Below are 20,221 nucleotides of genomic sequence, written 5' to 3'. Positions count from 1 at the left end.
TACATTTGCTTGTGTTACTTTGTTGTTGATTATACATAAAGATCCGGGGCTCAAACTATGTTTTTATAGTAATATGAAAATTGAAAATTTGAAAAGTGTTGTGCATGCACTGTTATTGTAACAGAGCAACATCTGGTTAACAATAGCACACAGTACAAGATAATGTGCACTATAGTGTGTGAAAGTATTCCAAAAAGTTATTCCACATTGGGATAAGATTTTGTAAAAGTCAAGTGCTGACGATGATAATATAAACTAGAAAATATCAGGAAATTTTGATATGGGCATGCCCTACTGCTGTAGTGGTTGTGTTCGTGGCGATTCTATTTCAGTTTGAGGTGTTTACGGTTGCATTTCATTCATTCCTGTGCTCCCAATAGTTATTAATGGGGCGCGCTTTTTGGCGTCTAGCGTCCCCACGGTAACGCTTTTGACTGAGAAAAGTAATGTCCATCGAGGCACGATGGAGACACATCTAACGATGTTTGGGTGCACGTTCCGGTTCAGGCTACGTTAATGGATAGGTTTTTTTTTCACCATGGTAAAAAACCCACTCCGAATGAATGGGCCATTTGGAATGGATTTTGACATAAAATTTCCTTAAATCCCAGCTTCATGAAATTTGAGTATGTTGAAGTCCACAGCGTGCTGAGTCGGGCAACATTTGTACGATGTCTCTACGATAACCTGTTGCCTAGCAACAAGCGTGCAAAGTCAAACGGGAAAAAAAAAATGAAAGGTCAATATCACAAAAACTGTAAGAATTGGAAGAATGAGGTTGGAAGGTCCTTTAGTGCCTGTCGGGCCAAGTGTTTGAAAGTTTGAACGATGTCTCTACGATAAAGTTCGGCCGAGCAATAAGGCCTTTGTGGCGGTCGGCGCCGGGCCCCGATGTCAGGATGCTCCGGGAAAGACCTTTCTACCGCGGTGGCACCCACAGAGTCGGCTGGCTGGGTGCCCGGGGCAGATGCTGCGCTGGTTGGATGCGGGAGTCGGGCTAGGAAAAATTGCACCTCTGCCAGCAGGCAAAAAGGCCGGGCAGATGAAAAAGTGAAAAGGAAAAATAAAAAGAAAAGAAAACTTGGAGCTAAACTCCAAGTTTTGGCCTGATGCCAAAAAATGAGGAGTGGCAACGGAAAAACGGAAAAAGCAGAGAAACGAAAAAAGCAGATATGAGCATCAAGTGGCTGCTCCTTTTTATAGTCTCTTGGGGGTGGGACTGATCAGCAGGCAGTGCCCCCCACTCCTCCGGCCGGTTGAGGCCTGGCGTTTGGGCTCCGGTGCGTCCGACCCCCCAGGTGTCATAAACCCCCGGGGAGTCTGTTCCCTGGCAGAAATCTTTCCTTGCTTGCTTTGATCTGGGGATGGTTGGTGGTTGATGGTTGGTGGTTGATTGTTGGTGGTTGATGGTTGATGGTGGTTGATGGTTGGTGGTTGATGGTTGGTGGTTGATGGTTGGTGGTTGATGGTTGATGGTTGATGGTTGGTGGTTGATGGTTGGTGGTTGGTGGTTGGTGGTTGATGGTTGGTGGTTGATGGTTGATGGTTGGTGGTTGATGGTTGGTGGTTGGTGGTTGATGGTTGATGGTTGGTGGTTGATGGTTGATGGTTGGTGGTTGGTGGTTGATGGTTGATGGTTGGTGGTGGTTGGTGGTTGATGGTTGGTGGTTGGTAATTGATGGTTGGTGGTGGTTGATGGTTGATGGTTGGTGGTTGGTGGTTGATGGTGGTTGATGGTTGGTGGTTGGTGGTTGATGGTTGATGATTGATGGTGGTTAGTGGTTGATGGTTGGTGGTTGATGGTGGTTGATGGTTGGTGGTTGGTGGTTGGTGGTTGATGGTTGATGATTGATGGTGGTTGGTGGTTGATGATTGGTGGTGGTTGATGGTTGGTGGTTGATGGTTGGTGGTTGGTGGTTGATGGTTGATGGTTGGTGGTTGGTGGTTGATGGTTGGTGGTTGATGGTTGATGGTTGATGGTGGTTGGTGGTTGATGGTTGATGGTTGATGGTTGATGGTTTATGGTTGATGGTTGGTGGTTGATGGTTGATGGTTGGTGGTTGATGGTTGGTGGTTGATGGTTGGTGGTTGATGGTTGGTGGTTGATGGATGATGGTTGGTGGTTGGTGGTTGATGGTTGGTGGTTGGTGGTTGATGGTTGATGGTTGGTGGTTGATGGTTGGTGGTTGGTGGTTGATCGTTGGTGGTTGGTGGTTGATTGTTGATGGTTGATGGTGGTTGGTGGTTGATGGTTGGTGGTTGGTGGTTAATGGTTGGTGGTTGATGGTTCGTGGTTGATGGTGGTTGGTGGTTGATGGTTGGTGGTTGATGGTTGGTGGTTGATGGTGGATGGTGGTTGATGGTTGGTGGTTGGTGGTTGATGGTTGGTGGTTGGTGGTGGTTGGTGGTTGATGGTGGTTGGTGGTTGATGGTTGGTGGTTGGTGGTTGGTGGTTGATGGTGGTTGGTGGTTGGTGGTTGGTGGTTGATGGTTGATGGTTGATGGTGGTTGGTGGTTGATGGTTGTTGGTTGGTGGTTGATGGTTGATGGTGGTTGATGGTTGATGGTGGTTGGTGGTTGATGGTTGATGGTTGGTGGTTGGTGGTTGGTGGTTGATGGTTGGTGGTTGGTGGTTGATGGTGGTTGATGGTTGATGGTTGGTGGTTGATGGTTGATGGTTGATGGTTGGTGGTTGATGGTTGATGGTGGTTGGTGGTTGATGGTTGATGGTTGGTGGTTGGTGGTTGATGGTTGATGGTTGGTGGTTGGTGGTTGATGGTTGATGGTTGGTGGTTGATGGTTGGTGGTTGGTGGTTGATGGTTGGTGGTTGATGGTTGATGGTGATTGGTGGTTGATGGTTGATGGTTGATGATGGTTGATGGTTGATGGTGGATGGTGGATGGTGGTTGATGGTTGATGGTTGATGGTGGTTGGTGGTTGATGGTTGATGGTTGGTGGTTAACGGTTGGTGGTTGATGGTTGATGGTTGATGGTGGTTGGTGGTTGATGGTTGTTGGTTGATGGTTGATGGTTGGTGGTTGATGGTTGGTGGTTGGTGGTTGATGGTTGATGGATGGTGGTTGATGGTTGGTGGTTGATGGTTGATGGTTGATGGTGGTTGGTGGTTGATGGTTGGTGGTTGATGGTTGTTGGTTGATGGTTGATGGTTGATGGTTGGTGGTTGGTGGTTGGTGGTTGATGGTGGTTGATGGTTGGTGGTTGGTGGTTGATGGTTGATGGTTGATGGTGGTTGGTGGTTGATGGTTGGTGGTTGATGGTTGATGGTTGATGGTGGTTGGTGGTTGATGGTTGACAGTTGGTGGTTGGTGGTTGGTGGTTGATGGTTGGTGGTTGATGGTGGTTGATGGTTGATGGTTGATGGTTGGTGGTTGATGGTTGATGGTTGGTGGTTGATGGTTGGTGGTTGATGGTTGATGGTGGTTGGTGGTTGGTGGTTGATGGTTGATGGTTGATGGGGAAGGGGCTAATTTGCACCAATGAAGGTCAAGGACTATACTATAATAAAAACTTTGGGTAAATGGGAATTTCAACACCAAAAGTCATAGCACACGATTCCCGATCGAGACACACGTCTTGACGGGACCGCTAACAGAACCGCTAACGGAACCGCTAACGGGACTGCTAACGGGATCGCTAACGGGATCGCTAACTGAACCGCTAACGGGACCGCTAACGGAACCGCTAACAGGACCGCTAACGGGACCGCTAACAGAACCGCTAACAACCGCTAACAACCGCTAACGGAACCGCTAACGGAACCGCTAACGGAACCGCTAACAGGACCGCTAACGGGACCGCTAACAGAACCGGTAACACGACCACTAACGGGATCGCTAACGGGATCGCTAACGGGACCGCTAACCGAGCCGCTAACAGGATCGCTAACCGAGCCGCTAACGGGATCGCTAACAGGACCGCTAACAACCGCCAACGGAACAGCTAACGGGACCGCTAACGGGACCGCTAACGGAATCGCTAACGGGACCGCTAACGGGATCACTAACAGGGCCGCTAACGGGACCGCTAACACCGATAACATTATCATCCCATAATAACACTAACATCCTATAATAACACCTGCCATCCCATAATAACACTAACATCCTATAATAACACTAACATCCCATAATAACACTAACATCCTATAAAAACACCTGCCATCCCATAATAACACTAGCATCCTATAATAAACACCTGCCATCCCATAATGACACTAACATCCTATAATAAACACCTGACATCCCATAATAACACTAACATCGTATAAAAACACCTGCCATCCCAGAGTAATGTGACATCACCCATGACTCTGTATGTCAAACCATTCAAAAGATATTGGAATATAACGTATCGGCCAATCAGAAGAAGGGGCGGGGCTAATTTGCACCAATAAAGGTCAAGGACCCGATACTGAGTAATATGACATCACCCATGACTCTGTATGTCAAACCATTCAAAAGATATTTGACTATAACGTATCGGCCAATCAGAAGAAGGGGCGGGGCTAATGTGCATTGACTGGGTCATGTGACCAGTTCTGGGTCACATGACCCGGAAGCCTGCTACTGTATTATGCTGTATATACTGTATTGGAATGACTCAGCTAGATTTTCGGTTTTGACAAGCCTCAAATAACTTCACCGTGTGATGAAACCGTAGCTCTTAGCAGAAAAACGAAAACATTTTGAGAAACAGATAACCTAGCAGATTCTCTAAATGTTATTTTTATACAAATATTCCTTAAAATGTGTTAGTAACGGCAATTCGAAAACAAAAATGAGATTTTTTTGAAGAAATCTTGTTTTTACATTGAAGTCAATGGAGAGCGAGACAGGAATTGGCGTGTCTGTTGGCCCCCCCGTTCAAATTTTGTGCACACCACGCCTGTCAAAGTCACATTTTAAGAATACCAAAATGTATGTCTACATTCTGACCAAAAATGATTTGTCCAGCTTTTACGGTTCGGCCGTGAGGTCGAGTTACAAATAAAAATTAAGGTAATTTTTTCAAGGTTCTGCTCACTCTGATCAATTAGAACCTCCACTCTTGATTTGACAAAATGTGGTTTCCAGTCCTCGCTTGAGCGCTCATATCTTGAAAAGTGTACATTTTAGGAAAAAACTGTTCCAGGTTCAGAGAGAGAAGAGAAGTTTTCCTCCGTTTTGAAGTTTGAATTACATTTCTACGTGCAAGTATGACAAAGATACGTAACTCAGAAAAAAGGTGAATTTTGTCTTTTTTCTCCCATCCGCTTTGAATGGCGCCATAGGAATGCATGGGCAAATGCTCTCCCCATTAGTTTGGAAATTTGGAAATGTTTTTGCACTTCGTGCAAAAACTGTTTGTGCCATCGCTCTGAAAATCCACAGGACTGTAGTTAAATTCAGGGCCTACAACTTTCTAATTTGGTTCAGAATTTTTAGTAACGGTGTGTGAGTGGTGAGGCCCCAAAGTTCTCCCAATGCATTCCGGATGGGTTTTAGCGCGCACGTTTGTGCACGTTGCACAAAAACGTGCACGTCAATTGCTTATAAAAGTCATAGCACACGAATCCCGATTAAGGCGCACGTTTTTACGTTTTTACTTTTCGCGTTTTCTCAAAGCTGTAGGAGGAGTAGCGAACCGAAATCTGTCCGGAAGAGGAATAAGATGAAACACGCAGAATAACAATAGTGCCTTGCTCCTCCTTGCTATTGCATAGCTTTGGAGGAGTCGTACCTCAGCTAACAGAACCGCTAACGGGACCGCTAACGGAACCGCTAACGGGACCGCTAACGGGACCGCTAACAGAACCGCTAACGGGATCGCTAACAGAACCGCTAACAGAACCGGGGCCGGGGGCCGTGTCACTAACTAGACAATTTCCTTGAAGAAATTTCGCTAACAGAACCGCTAACGGAACCGCTAAAAGGACCGCTAACGGGATCGCTAACTGAATCGCTAACAGGACCGCTAACGGGACCGCTAACCGAGCCGCTAACGGGATCGCTAGCCGAGCCGCTAACGGGATCGCTAACGGGACCGCTAAAAGCCGCTAACGGAACCGCTAACGGGACCGCTAACGGAACCGCTAACGGGACCGCTAACGGGACCGCTAACAGAACCGCTAACGGGATCGCTAACAGAACCGCTAACAGAACCGGGGCCGGGGGCCGTGTCACTAACTAGACAATTTCCTTGCAGAAATTTCGAGAGTGCCACGGCGGGCTGCTGCACATTTGTGTACATTATTGCATTTTGAAAGCAATGAAGGTGAAGGACTCAAAACTAAGTCCAATGACACCACACATGATTCTCTATGTTAAACCATTCAAAAGTTATAGCAGAAAATAGAGACAACCAATCAGAAGAAGGGGCGGGGCTAATTTGCACCAATAAAGGTCAAGGACTCAATACAGAGTCCAATGACACCTTCCATGACACTCTATGTCAAACCATTCAAAAGTTATTGCAGAAAATAGGTAATAAGCTAACAGAACCGCTAACAGAACAGCTAACCGAACCGCTAACCGAACCGCTAACGGGACCGCTAATGGGACCGCTAACAGAATCGCTAACGGGACCGCTAACAGAACCGCTAACGGGATCGCTAACAGAACCGCTAATGGAACTGCTAACGGGACCGCTAATGGGACTGCTAACAGAACCAATAACGGGACCGCTAACAGAACCGCTGACGGGATCGCTAACAGAAACTGCTAATGGGGCCGCTAACAGAACCACTAACGGGACCGCAAACAGAACCGCTAACGGAATCGGTAAGAGAACCGCCAACGGGACCGCTAACGGGACCGCTAACAGAACCGCTAACAGAACCGCTAACAGGACCGCTAACGGGATCGCTAACAGGACCGCTAACGGGACCGCTAACCGAGCCGCTAACGGGATCGCTAGCCGAGCCGCTAACGGGATCGCTAACGGGACCGCTAACAGCCGCTAACGGAACCGCTAACAGAACCGCTAACGGAACCGCTAACAGGACCGCTAACGGGACCGCTAACAGAACCGCTAACGGGATCGCTAACAGAACCGCTAACAGAACCGCTAACAGAACTGCTAATGGGGCCGCTAACGGGACTGCTAACAGAAACACTAACGGGACCGCTAACAGAACCGCTAACGGAACCGCTAACAGAACTGCTAACGGGATCGCTAACGGGGCCGCTAACAACCGCTAACGGGGTCGCTAACAGAACTGCTAACGGAACCACTAACGGGACCGCTAACGGGATTGCTAACGGGATTGCTAACTGAACCGCTAACAGGACCGCTAACGGGACCGCTAACCGAGCCGCTAACGGGATCGCTAACCGAGCCGCTAACGGGATCACTAACGGGACCGCTAACAACCGCTAGCGGAACCGCTAACCGAGCCGCTAACGGGATCGCTAACCGAGCCGCTAACGGGATCGCTAACGGGACCGCTAACAATCGCTAACGGGGCCGCTAACAGAACCACTAACAGAACCGCTAACAGGACCGCTAACGGGATCGCTAACGGGATCGCTAACGGGACCGCTAACAGAACCGTTAATGGAAGCGCTAACAGAACCGCTAACGGAGCCGCTAACGGAACCTCTAACGGGACCGCTAACGGAACCGCTAACGGGACCGCTGAACGGGAGTATTTAATATATATAAAATATTTATATATAATAATTAATATATATATATATATATATATACATATACATATATATACCATGAACCCAGCACCCGGGTCTGGCAGTCAGAAGGCGCGCCGATTTTTTCCAGTGGCCAGCCGCAGTACTGCAACAAAAAATCCCATGTGGCCCAGAAAGCTTTTTTCCCATAGACCGCAATAGTAAAAGAGAAGCCTCTAAAACTGTTCACAGGACACCTCCAGCTGTAATCACCGGCAATTACTAATCTTTGTATTCTATATTTTTAAATCATGGACTTTATATCTGTCAAAAATGTTTTATAACGGCCAGAAAAGTCAAAGAAAAGTCTCTTTCTGGGCGTGACGTCATGGCTGACGTCACAGCCGTGTCCGTGCATTCCACGGATGTTTATATTAATATATATTATGTAATTATATTATATTATTACATTAATAATATATGTAATACTATACATGTAATAATATTCATTCATTTATATAATTATATTAATACATATTATATTAATATTCGCGTCATTGCCCCGGGGCATGATGGGAGGCCCCAGAGCATCATGGGAGGTGACTCAACTGCGCATGCTCTATGGGCCGCATAACGCGGAAGTAAACCCGGAAGTCAGGAACTTTTTCAGCGTATGCGCTGAGTGAGCAAAATGCATTGAAATGAATGGGCGGCCATTTTTAATTTCCCATCCAGTTTTATAATAGATCCATGCATGAACCTGTTCCCAGCAGGACTGGGGATCATCTAAGGTCAAAAGGTCAGGGTTCAGATTTCTCCATTTTCCAGGTTATAGTATATGAAGTATGTACTGACTGGGTCATGTGACCAGTTCTGGGTCAGTCTAATCAGTCAACAGCTGAACTCTGGTTGCTAGGGGCAACAAGAACCTCGAAATGAGGAAGGTTCCGGACTGGCTGTGAGAAAACCCCAGCTTTCCTCAAATAACTCTGATTTATGAGAAAACCATAGCTCCTAGAAGAAAAACAAAGACATCGTGAGAGAGACAGAACCCGGCAGATTCTGAAAATCTTAATTTTATTCAGATATTCCTTAAAATGTGTTAGTAACGGCAGTTCGAAAACAAAGTGAGATTTTTTTGAAGACATTTTTTTTTACATTGCAGTCAATGGAGACCGAGGCAGGAATTGTCGCCGCTTTAGCCATCGCCGTTTAAATTTTGTGCATACCCCGCCTGTCAAAGTCACATTATATGAATCCCAACACCTATGTCTACATTTTGACCAAAAATTATTCGTCCAGCTTTTACGGTTTCGCCGTGAGCTTACAAATAAAAATTATGGTCATTTTTTGAATGTTTCGCTCACTCTAAACAATTAGAACTTCACTCTAGATTTGACAAAAAAGTGATTTCCAGTCCTCGCTTGAGCGCTCATATCTTGAAAAGTGTACATTTTAGGAGAAAACAGTTTCAGGTTTGGAGAGAGAAGAGAAGTTTTCCTCCGTTTTGAAGTTTGAATGACAGTTCTACGTGCAAGTATGAGAAAGATACGTGACTCAGAAAAAGGTGAATTTTGTCTTTTTTTCCCATCCACTTTGAATGGCGCCATAGAAATACATGGGGAAATGAGTTCCCATTAGTTTGGAAATTTGGAAATGTTTTTGCACTTTGTGCAAAAATGATTTGTGCCATCGCTCTGAAAATCCACAGGACTGTAGTTAAATTCAGGGCCTACAACTTTCTAAATCGGTTCAGAATTTTTCGAGTAACGGTGTGCGAGTGGTGAGGCCCCAAATTTCTCCCAATGCATTCCGGATGGCGCTAATAGCGCACGTTTGTGCACGTTGCGCAAAAACGTGCACGCCAATCGCTAATAAAAGTCATAGCACACGATTCCCGCTTAAGACGCACGTTTCTACGTTTTTACTTTTCGCGTTTTCTCAAAGCTGTAGGAGGAGTAGCGAACCGAAATCTGTCCGGAAAATGAGGAATAGTAAGCCCGCAGGATAACACTAGACAATTTCCTCGCAGAAATTTCGAGAGTGCCACGGCGGGCTGCTGCACATTTTTGTACATTATTGCATTTTGAAAGCAAATGAAGGTGAAGGACTCAAAACTAAGTCCAATGACACCACACATGATTCTCTATGTTAAACCATTCAAAAGTTATAGCAGAAAAAACGTGCATGCCAATCGCTAATAAAAGTCATAGCACACGATTCCCGCTTAAGGCGCACGTTTCTACATTTTACTTTTCGCGTTTTCTCAAAGATGTAGGAGGAGTTGCGAACCGAAATCTGTCCGGAAAATGAGGAATAATAATAAACCCGCAGGATAACAATAGTGCTTCGCCAGAGGCATTCCTCCTACTTGCTATTGCATAGCTTTGGAGGAGGAGTGCCTCTTGCTGCAGCCGTGGCACTAATTAGTACCTCTGGCTTCGCCAGAGGCATTCCTCCTCCTTGCTATTGCATAGCTTTGGAGGAACGTTTTTCTCTTTATTAGTGCCTCTGGCTTTGCCAGAGGCATTCCTCCTCCTTGCTATTGCATAGCTTTGGAGGAGGAGTGCCTCTTGCTGCAGCCGTGGCACTAATAAAGAGAAAAACGTTCCATGAGCCAACCAATGCTCTTTTTATAAATTTAAATACTAAATATTAAAATTTCTGGGATATAGTTAAGTTGCAAACTTTATAGGTCCCATTCAAAGCTCACAACAATCTCCTTCCACGCAGCAGGAGCTGTTCCAAATCCAGGAAAACAAATATGAACTGAGAAATGCTGGTTCGTTCAAAAACCAAAAGGCAAGAACAAAGTCAAAAGAACATTGTATTTTAGTAAATGGTGTAAAACTATGGAATTGCTGAGAAAAGGACCTAAGAATGTGTAGTTCAATCCACACCTTCAAAAGAATGTTTAAAATTAAGACTATCAACGGGTATAAAAAAATACTGTACTGTACGGATACTGTACGGATATATTGCAATTCATTGGCACCAAATTTCATAGTGTAATTATTATTACTGGGCTTTTGTTTGCTTCCTCGCATCCACCAATATATGATAGTGTAACAGATGTATTATTGCAGTGTGTGTGTGTGTGTGTGTGTGTGTGTGTGTGTGTGTGTGTGTGTGTGTGTGTGTGTGTGTGTGTGTATTGATCGTATGATAATAGGGTAGGCATCACAAGCTCATGCTTCAGCCTACACCTTTTTTGGTCACATCTTTTGAGTTCCTCTATGGTTTTGCTGTTTTCCCCATGTGTGCTGTATAATGATGATGGTTGCTGTTATGTCTGGTGGTTCACAGACACACACTAAACAGGTTCTGTCACTTTAAGAACTGTTTCGGTTTTACGACACTGCCCGTTCCGGTTTACGGCAGTCAGTGGGTTTTTCATTCATTCATGTTTTTGGGTTTGAAATAAATGGAGTCACGTCAACTCCGACTTGAGTTACGTGTCACGTTATCTTTTGCAATATAACATTGGCGACGAGAGATGGCTGAAGCTTGTTCCCTACCACCACCCGCTCCGTTCCTGGCCCTCCCGGGCGAACCACCGGTCCCGTGGCACCGCTGGATCTCCGCGTTCGAGACGTACATCCTGGCTGCCGGCTTGACGGACGTGTCCGTCGGGAGGAAACGTGCACTGCTGCTGCACTGTTTGGGAACTGAGGGACAGCGGGTGTTCGGAACACTCGGCGACGCACCGTCATACTCCCTGGCCGTGGAGTTACTGAAGGGACATTTCGCGGCTCCACAGAGCGCTCTGCTGCGCCGCGTCCTGTTCCGGCGGCGACATCAAAGGCCGGGAGAAACAGTGGCTCAGTACGTGGCGGACCTGCGGGGTTTGGCTGATTCCTGCAAGTTTGGAAGACTGCGGGACGAAATGGTCAGAGACCAACTGATTTTGCACACAAGCTGCAACAAAATCAGAGAAAGACTGCTGCTGGAAAATGATGATCTGACTTTATCAGCAGCAATAAACCTCGCGGTTCAGGTTGAATCTGCGCTGGAGTGCGCGGCCAGCTTCTCTACTCCCCCGCCCTCACAGACACAGGCAGCAGGCGCGCTCACCTCACACACGCCCCTCCTTCATGTGAGCACTGACAGCGGGGAGGAGAACATCCTGCTGGCCGCTCGGCCCCGCGATCAGTACCATCAGCAGTGTGGTAACTGTGGCTCTTCTGCACACAACTCAAGAGCCCAGAACTGCCCTGCCCGTGGTAAAACCTGCTCCAACTGCGGGAAATTAAACCACTTCCACAAAGTCTGCAGGTCTGCCCCAGCTCGAGCCTCTCAGCCACCCACTAACACCACAGTCATCCACAATGTGAGCTCAGCACGAGCACCTTTCAAAACGTGCTCGTTAATGGTTGGAGATGTCACTCTGCCCCTCCTCCTGGACACAGGGGCCACAGTGTCTCTCCTGAACCTGGCGACTGTCACACAGTTTTTCCCCTGCGAGCCACTTGGACCGGCCACCACCACCCTGCGTGGTTACGCCAACTCCCAAATTGACATCGTGGGTTCCCTCCAGCTGCCCGTAAAATACGGGGATAAGACACTGCCAGTCTTTAGGTTTAATGTTGCACGCCACGGGGCCAACCTCCTGGGCCTCGACCTCTTCACCAGCCTCGGTTTCACCCTGCTGGACACCACCGGCTCGGAGATTAACGCCGTTGTCATCCCCTGGCAGCAACAGTGGCCTGCGCTGTTCAGCGGGGTGGGTTGCCTCGTGGGTTTCGCCCACCAGCCCCTGTTGGACCCGACTGTGACGCCTGTCATACAGCCCCTCCGTCGTTCTCCCCTGGCCCTCCGTGATGACATCTCTGCTCAGCTTCAAGGTATGCTGGATGACGACATCATCGAGCAGGTGAACGCGTCACCCTGGATCTCCAACTTGGTGGTGGCCAGGAAGAAGTCTGGGGGGCTGCGACTCTGCGTGGACCTTCGAGCGGTGAACAAGGCCATCATCCCCGACAAATACCCCCTGCCAACCACAGAGGAGCTCACCGCCCAGTTCCACGGGTCCATCGTTTTTTCTAAACTGGACCTCCGCCAGGGTTACCTCCAGGTGCCATTACACCCTGAGAGCCGCAACCTCACCGCTTTCATCACCCACAGAGGGGTGTTCCGCTACAAACGCATGGCGTTTGGGCTAAGCTCCGCCCCCAGCTGCTTCCAGAAGATTATGGCCTCCGTTTTCGCAGGTATACCGGGGGTGGCCGTCTACCTGGATGACATTGTGGTTCACGGGGCCACGGTCGAGGAACACGATGAGCGCCTGCACAGGGTGTTCAGTGCAATGGCCAAACATCACCTCACACTCAATGGCGAGAAGTGTGTCTTCACCGCCCCAGCCATTGACTTTGTCGGGTTCCGCCTCTCAGCGGGTGGCACGTACCCGCTCCACTGCAACACAGAGGCCATCCACCGTGTCCCGGAGCCGACCTCAGCCGCTCAGGTAGCCTCTTTCCTGGGCATGACGGCGTATTACCTCCGTTTCCTGCCACAGTACTCTGCCACGACTGCGCCACTGCGTAAACTGCTGAAGCAGGACGAGCCCTGGGTCTGGACACCGGCATGTTCCGACGCCGTGCGCCTACTGAAGTCCCAGCTCACCTCTGCACCGGTCCTGGCCCACTTCGACCTGGTCAGCCCCACCTTCGTCACGTGCGACGCCTCCGCCCTCGCCATCGGCGCTGTGATGTCCCAGCTGCAGGGGGGCGTCGAGAGACCGATTGCCTTCGCCTCGCGGGCTCTCAGTCCCACAGAACAGAGGTACTCGGTGGGGGAGCGGGAGGCCTTAGCGTGCCTCTGGGCTTGTGAGCGCTGGCATATGTATCTTTACGGGCGTACATTCACGCTGAGGACTGACCACCAGGCCCTCACTACCCTCCTGGCAACGTCAGGCACTGGCCACAAACCGCTCCGCCTCCATCGTTGGGCTGACCGACTGCAGCAGTACAACTTTCGCCTGCAGTTCACACCAGGCCGCGACAACGTGGTGGCTGACCTGCTGTCACGTGCAATCCCTAGCCCGCCCACAGCCCAACCTTTGGCCCCCGAACGGGACCAGGCCGAACAGGACCTCATCCAGCTCCTCCACTCACCCCTCCACGAGACAGTGTCGCTGCAGGAGCTTCGGGACGCCTCCGCGGACGACCCCATCCTGTCCACACTCTCGACCTACGTCAGGGAAGGCTGGCCTGGGAGGGTACCCGACGAGCTGCTTCCCTATCACAGGGTCAGGGAGGAGTTGTCATGCTGGAACGACACCTGTGTCGCCCGTGGGCTCTGCACTGTGGTCCCTGGTGACCTCCGGGCGCGTGTCCTTGCAATGGCGCACAAGGGTCACCTGGGCATATTTAGGCTCAAACAGAGGTGCCGTGATGTCGTGTGGTGGCCAGGCATCGACAGGGAAATAGAGGCCCTGGTCAGGGACTGCACTGCTTGCCTTCTTAGCGGCAAGACCAGGGCCCCGGCCCCGCCCCCGCCCATGCAGCCGTTGGACTGGCCATCAAAGCCCTGGGAGCACCTGCAGCTTGACATCTGTGGTGAGCTGCATGGGGTGCCACATCACCAGAGGTTCCTCGTCGTGGTTTACGACCTCCACTCCAAGTGGCCGGAGGTGGCACCCGCGGGCTCCGTCACGGCCAAGGTGCTCATCGACATTCTGGAGTCTCTGTTCGCGCGTTGGGGTTTGCCCAGGAGGATCACGACTGACAATGGACCTCAAATGGTCTCCCATGAACTGTCCTCATACCTGGCGGGGAAAGGGATTCGCCACATCCGCACGGCGTTCTACAACCCGGCGGCGAACGGGGGGGTGGAACGTTTTAATCAAACGTTGAAAAACGGGATCAGGGCTCATTTGGCACAAGGGTGCACACTCACCACCAGTCTCCTACAGACGCTGCTACACTATCGGGCCACTCGACACGCCACCACAGGAGTTTCCCCAGCCTCCCTCATGCTGGGACGGGAGCTCCAGCTGCCACTGGATAGGCTCCGCCCCACACTGGCTGAGGTTCCAGTTCACCCGGTTCAAGCCGCAGTCACTACCCGTCAACGCCAGATGAAGGACCGCTTCGACAGGACCCGACGGGTTAGACCACCTGCCATCGCTGTCTCGGATTGGGTCAGGATCCGACGACCTCATCGTGGCGACAAGCTCCAGTCGTTCTGGTCAGACCCCGTCCAGGTTACCAAACGGCTTGGCCCAGCTTCATTCAGGTTAGCCGATGGCACTCGCTGGCATGCTAACCGCCTGCGTAAGGTGCAGGTCCCACTTGGGTCCGGACTGGGTGTACCGGCCGTTACAGCCCCACCGGCTACACGGCTTGATGTGGCAGCCGCCCCAGCTGTCCAAGCACAGGCCGCAGTCGAAGAGCGGCCACCGGACATTGCTGCTGCACCCGAGGGGCGCCCAGCTCGGGCTCGCACCAGGCCTAGACACCTGGGGGACTTTGAGACTGAGTATCACACCTAGGTTGTGTGAAGGGGGGGGAAATGTTATGTCTGGTGGTTCACAGACACACACTAAACAGGTTCTGTCACTTTAAGAACTGTTTCGGTTTTACGACACTGCCCGTTCCGGTTTACGGCAGTCAGTGGGTTTTTCATTCATTCATGTTTTTGGGTTTGAAATAAATGGAGTCACGTCAACTCCGACTTGAGTTACGTGTCACGTTATCTTTTGCAATATAACAGTTGCACCGATGCAACATTGTTTTTTGGATGACCAAAATAAACAATAAAAGAAAGAAAGAAGAAAAAAAGTTAATGGTCGAGCTGTTCGTGTTCCTGCTGGTTCCTTGACGTGGATTCACACTACTTGCCCCTCTGCTGCCAACTCTACTCTCCCTTCCGTGCAACCCCTAGCAACAGGGAATCATCTCCCAGCAGGCATTCTTGTGTCCTCGGCCCTTCTTAGTGTCAATCAGGACAGGGTGGAAATTCCTGTTGTTAATGTGGGCACTGAAGATGCTCGGCTACAGCCTAACACACAGCTGGGTGAGCTGTATGTAGTTGACCCAATGCAATCAGAAAGCTCTGTCCTCATTGAGGAGATGGATACTTTTGCAGTACTGGAGAAGAAGGAAACCTCCAGCAAACAAAGACATGGTCAATGCTTGCAAAGGAGTAAAGAAGCTGGTTCAGCAGTGGGTCAGGATAAGGTCACAGGATGGTGTACTGTATCGTCAAATACAGACACCAGGGGACGGACGAGACCTACTCCAATTACTGTTGCCCCAGTGCTTGCAGGCAGATGTCCTTAAAAGCCTCCATGACGACCATGGCCATCAGGGCATTGAACGTACCTCAAGTTTCGTGAGGCAAAGGTGTTTTTGGCCCTTTATGCAAAATGATATCATGGAATACTGTCAAAACTGTAATCAATGCACGTTGGCAAAAGCAGTACATCCAAAAGTCTGTACATTTAGAGGGAGCTTGACTGCCTCTAAATCATTGGAAATCATCGCCATCGTTTGTGTAACCTGCAGTCATCTGCATGCTGAGCAGGAGAGTGTGGACATTGAGTGAGGTTGACGATTTATTTGTCTCTGACAAAAAGTAACTGCTTTAAAGGGCGACAACCTATTAACTGCTGGTCGGGGTGCTAGTAAAGCTAATTGAAGGACTGTCTGCGAGTGAAGTGACTGTCACTGTTTTTTTCCCTCCTAATAATTAGTTTTCATTTTGGGCCTTCTTGTTTTCTTAGTTTTCATTTCATTGTTATTAATTTTAGTTGGGCTAAGTGCAATATTTACCAGGCGCCATACAGCGCCTTAGTGGCCACCGGTTTGGGGGAAGTTATCGCACTAACATTTAGTGACCTCTTTTGTTTTTGTGTGCTTATATTTTGGTTGCAGTGCAAACCCAACATTGTGAACGTACGAGTGATTCCTTAGAGTGCAGTGGCATTGTTACTCTACTGGTTTACGTTCCCTTTTGAGTGTAATGGGTCCTGAATGCGCGAGCTGATTCTATTTATCCCCTTACCGTCACTTGGATGATGTGTGCTTTGGACTAAAGTATGTTACACCTGCATAATAGCTACTGTGTAGTCGAAAGCCCAAGTATAGCCTTTTTTAATTCTACATGCTATTTTTGTAATAAACTATTTTCGTGATTTATCTGCCTGCTGTCCTGTCTATTCTGGACATTACCTGGCTGCATAGTGAACTAAATTGGGAGGTCTTAGGTACCTTAGTTGTGGAAGCTAGTTTGATCCGTACATATGTTAGAAGGTTCTATTATTTTTCTAAAGCAAAATAAAAAATTAAATAAAAAAATAACAACGGTTATCAAAAGAACCAAAGTTTTTGACTTCGGCTGTAAAGATGATTTTTTTTTTCTATGATTATAAAGTTTGGGGAAACAGATGAATGCATTGATACACTGGTTTTAATATGCAAACTGAACTTCCTCTAAGACTCATATAAAGACTCGATCTCATGCTGTCATTTGCAGTAAAACAGGAGAAGTTCCTCTCAGATCAACTTCAGCAGCAACATGTTCTCTGTAGCTCTGCTGCTGCTGCTGGCTGCTGGATGCTGTGAGTCTCAGAGACAAACACACAGACTTATTCCTGTTATTACTTATTAAATATTCAACATGTTTCCCTCCACAGGTGTGAAGTGTCAACAGCTGACTCAGCTGGCCTCTGTGACTGTGCAGCCAGGTCATCGTCTGACCATCAGCTGCCGGGTCTCTTATTCTCTCAGCAGCTACTACACAGCTTGGATCTGAAAACCAGCAGGGAAAGGACTGGAATGGATCGGGATGAAATATACTGGAGTTTCTTACTATAAAGATTCACTGAAAACCAAGTTCAGTATTGACTTGGACACTTCCAGTCAAACAGTGACTCTGAATGGACAGAACATGCAGCCTGAAGACTCTGCTGTGTATTATTGTGCCAGAGAGTCACAGTGACACAAACATCAGCAAACCTGAACAAAAACCTCTCAGAGCCTGAACACTTGTGACATGAATCCACCAGAGGAGGAGCTCTCACACCACCACTGTTTTTTACTGGAAACATGAAAAGGAGGTTGACAATGAACTTTTTAAAAATCAGAATAACTAGAATTATAAAATGGAAAAAAAAGAAACTGGGTAAATGCTGCAACAGCAGAAACAAAATTACATTATTAACCATCAGAAACTTCTTGTAAACACATTCATGCTGAAAATATTTTTGCTTAAACCACCTACCCACACTTAGACTGTGACTTGATGTCTAGAGAGTTTATTTACCCTTTGTAAAGATTCCGTTTAATCATAAACTTTGGGTTTTTAAGTAATAACAAAGGAATCTATATAATTGCTTGTTTCCATCATGATTATTTTTTGGGTGGAACAGTTGTGATCTAAAGTGAGCTGTGAGTGAGTGAAGAAGACATTAGACAAGACAAGGCAAGAAACATCTATCACAGACACATTGATCACTGATTCACCTCCACACCATATGCAACTTATGTCATTAAATCATTTCATTGTTGAGGAAATTACTTCTTTAGAGTTACCAAGAACGATTTTCAGAGAGCCCCAAAGTGTTGCTTTATTATAAACTGTACAGCTGAGCATCACAAAGTTGAACAGAGTGAGCAGAGTGAGACTGACGAGTTGTTTTTCAGGTTTCAGTGTAGGCTGTCGCACGGAGGAAAGGTTTACTGGGTGAAAAGTTACACAAGTTACATGGTAAATAGACATTTCTCTATTACACATGATTATTGCTTCATCCAGGTCAGAAATATCACCACAACCAGTTTAATCTCCAATTTTACTGACCTAAATAAGTTCACTCTGGGTTTTAATCAAATAATCAAATGAATAAAAAAAACCACATCACTTAAAAGGAAAGAAAACCACAAATCATTATTTGTATTTTTTAATGCTTTAAAAATACATTAAGAAAACTGAACTAATTTAACTTTGATGTATCATTATTTTTCTATATTACCTCGAAAGTTTAAGAAATTGTTTAGTTTAGTCTTTGTTGAAAATGTGCTGTGAAAAGGAGTCAGCATAAAACAAACATACCCTCAATATTTCTGAGTTTGACTTCAGGACAGCGGACACATTTTAACAACATGCAACTGCAGGAGACATAATCACAGATCACAATATTATTGAATTACTGTGACAAATTCATGTGAACAGCAGTCTTAATTGGTGTCTCCTTCCTCTTCTTACTAGCAATTTTACAACAAAAAAGAAACAATGAAAAAACAAGCCAGATGTGCAGAAGCAGATGTGGTCCCTTAACCAAATCTGATGTGACCATTTAAACAAACATTATTAATTTGTGTTGAACAAAAAACCCTCAGAGAGAATATTTGCTACATGAACCCGCCAGAGGAGAAGACCTCACACCACTGATGAGTTCAAGAGCATGTCAATGTTCAATGGTAATCAATTTATACAGGAATCAAGTAATTAGCTGTTAAACATTAACATTAGAAATTAACTGACTGCTATACATTTTGAATGAATGCATCTAATGGATTATACAGCTTTACTTTAATTTCTAGTATAATCATCCTTTTTATTAAAATATCTGAAACTTTAGATTTTTTTCATTAATCAAAAATATTTGATCATTCTGAACAGCTAGATCGGTGATGTGATTGTCCTCCACAAACGGAACTGAAACATGTAACAATGAAATGATTCTTGGTTATTAAACATTCAGTTGTTCTTGTGAGGAGGAGTCAATGTAAATGTGAAAATTTCCACCTGTATTTATGTGACTGCAGCGATGATGACAGAGAACTGTGGACGTTCAGGTTAACATGATGGATTATAGATCAGTTCTGCTGCTTTTAACTATCTGCAGCTCAGGTGAAGATTTTCACTGATCTTAATCTTACAAACATAATTTTTGCAACTAATGTGATGCATGCTATGACTGTATGTCTTTCTTGGTTTTTCAGGTGTTGATAGTCAGACTCTGACAGAGTCTGAATCAGTGGTTAAAAGACCTGGAGACTCACACAGACTGACCTGTACAGCCTCTGGATTCACATTCAGTAGCTACTACATGGCCTGGATCAGACAGGCTCCTGGACAAGGACTGGAGTGGATTGCAAGCATGCACAGTACTAACATCTACTACTCTCAGTCAGTTCAGGGCCGGTTCACCATCTCCAGAGACGATAACAGACAGCAGGTGTTTCTGCAGATGAACAGTCTGAAGACTGAAGACTCTGCTGTTTATTATTGCGCTCGTGACCCACAGTGACTCAAGCTGACTGAGCAGCTGTACAAAAACCTGCAGCATTTCTTTTTTATATTTTTTTTCCCTTGTCTGCGCATATGTTAATGGTTAATACCAAGTTTGGTAAAACTTAACTTGGTAAAACCGCAGCGAATCTGAAATGAGAGAAACACAGGAAAACACACAACGCTCACACCGGAGGGGTATTCCAGGAAGCGGGTTTAGTGAAAATCCTGAGTTTGTTAAGCCTGAGATGAGGGAAATCCAGAGTTTTCAGTTCCAGAAAGCGAGTTAACTCAAACTCTGAGTCAGTTACTATGGCAACTGAGCCTGTGAACCTAACCTGCTCGCTAGCAGGTTTACTTC

General features: G+C 47.1%; 1 protein-coding gene and 1 gene segment (V, D, J or C); one reads left to right on the top strand and one right to left on the bottom strand.

Moving 5' to 3' along the window:
- Nucleotides 1-1,775: 1,775 nt before the first annotated feature.
- On the bottom strand, nt 1,776-10,080 carry LOC133444912 (uncharacterized). Its single transcript, XM_061722802.1, has 2 exons — nt 10,060-10,080; nt 1,776-3,485 (listed from the first exon to the last, which is right to left on the bottom strand). Exons 1-2 carry the CDS (start codon nt 10,078-10,080, stop codon nt 1,776-1,778), a joined length of 1,731 nt encoding a protein of 576 aa, XP_061578786.1.
- Nucleotides 10,081-17,145: 7,065 nt separating this feature from the next.
- Nucleotides 17,146-19,879, top strand: LOC133444910 (immunoglobulin heavy variable 3-21-like). The segment is given in 2 exon segments: nt 17,146-17,188; nt 19,572-19,879. Coding segments are annotated over 2 exon segments (351 nt in total).
- The last annotated feature ends 342 nt before the right edge of the window (nt 19,880-20,221 follow it).

This window comes from Cololabis saira, chromosome 5, assembly GCF_033807715.1.
Source record: "Cololabis saira isolate AMF1-May2022 chromosome 5, fColSai1.1, whole genome shotgun sequence".
In the NCBI taxonomy this organism is placed as follows: domain Eukaryota; kingdom Metazoa; phylum Chordata; class Actinopteri; order Beloniformes; family Belonidae; genus Cololabis; species Cololabis saira.
The sequence above is the reverse complement of the archived record's forward strand: the minus strand, read 5'-3'. Positions and strand labels throughout refer to the sequence as shown.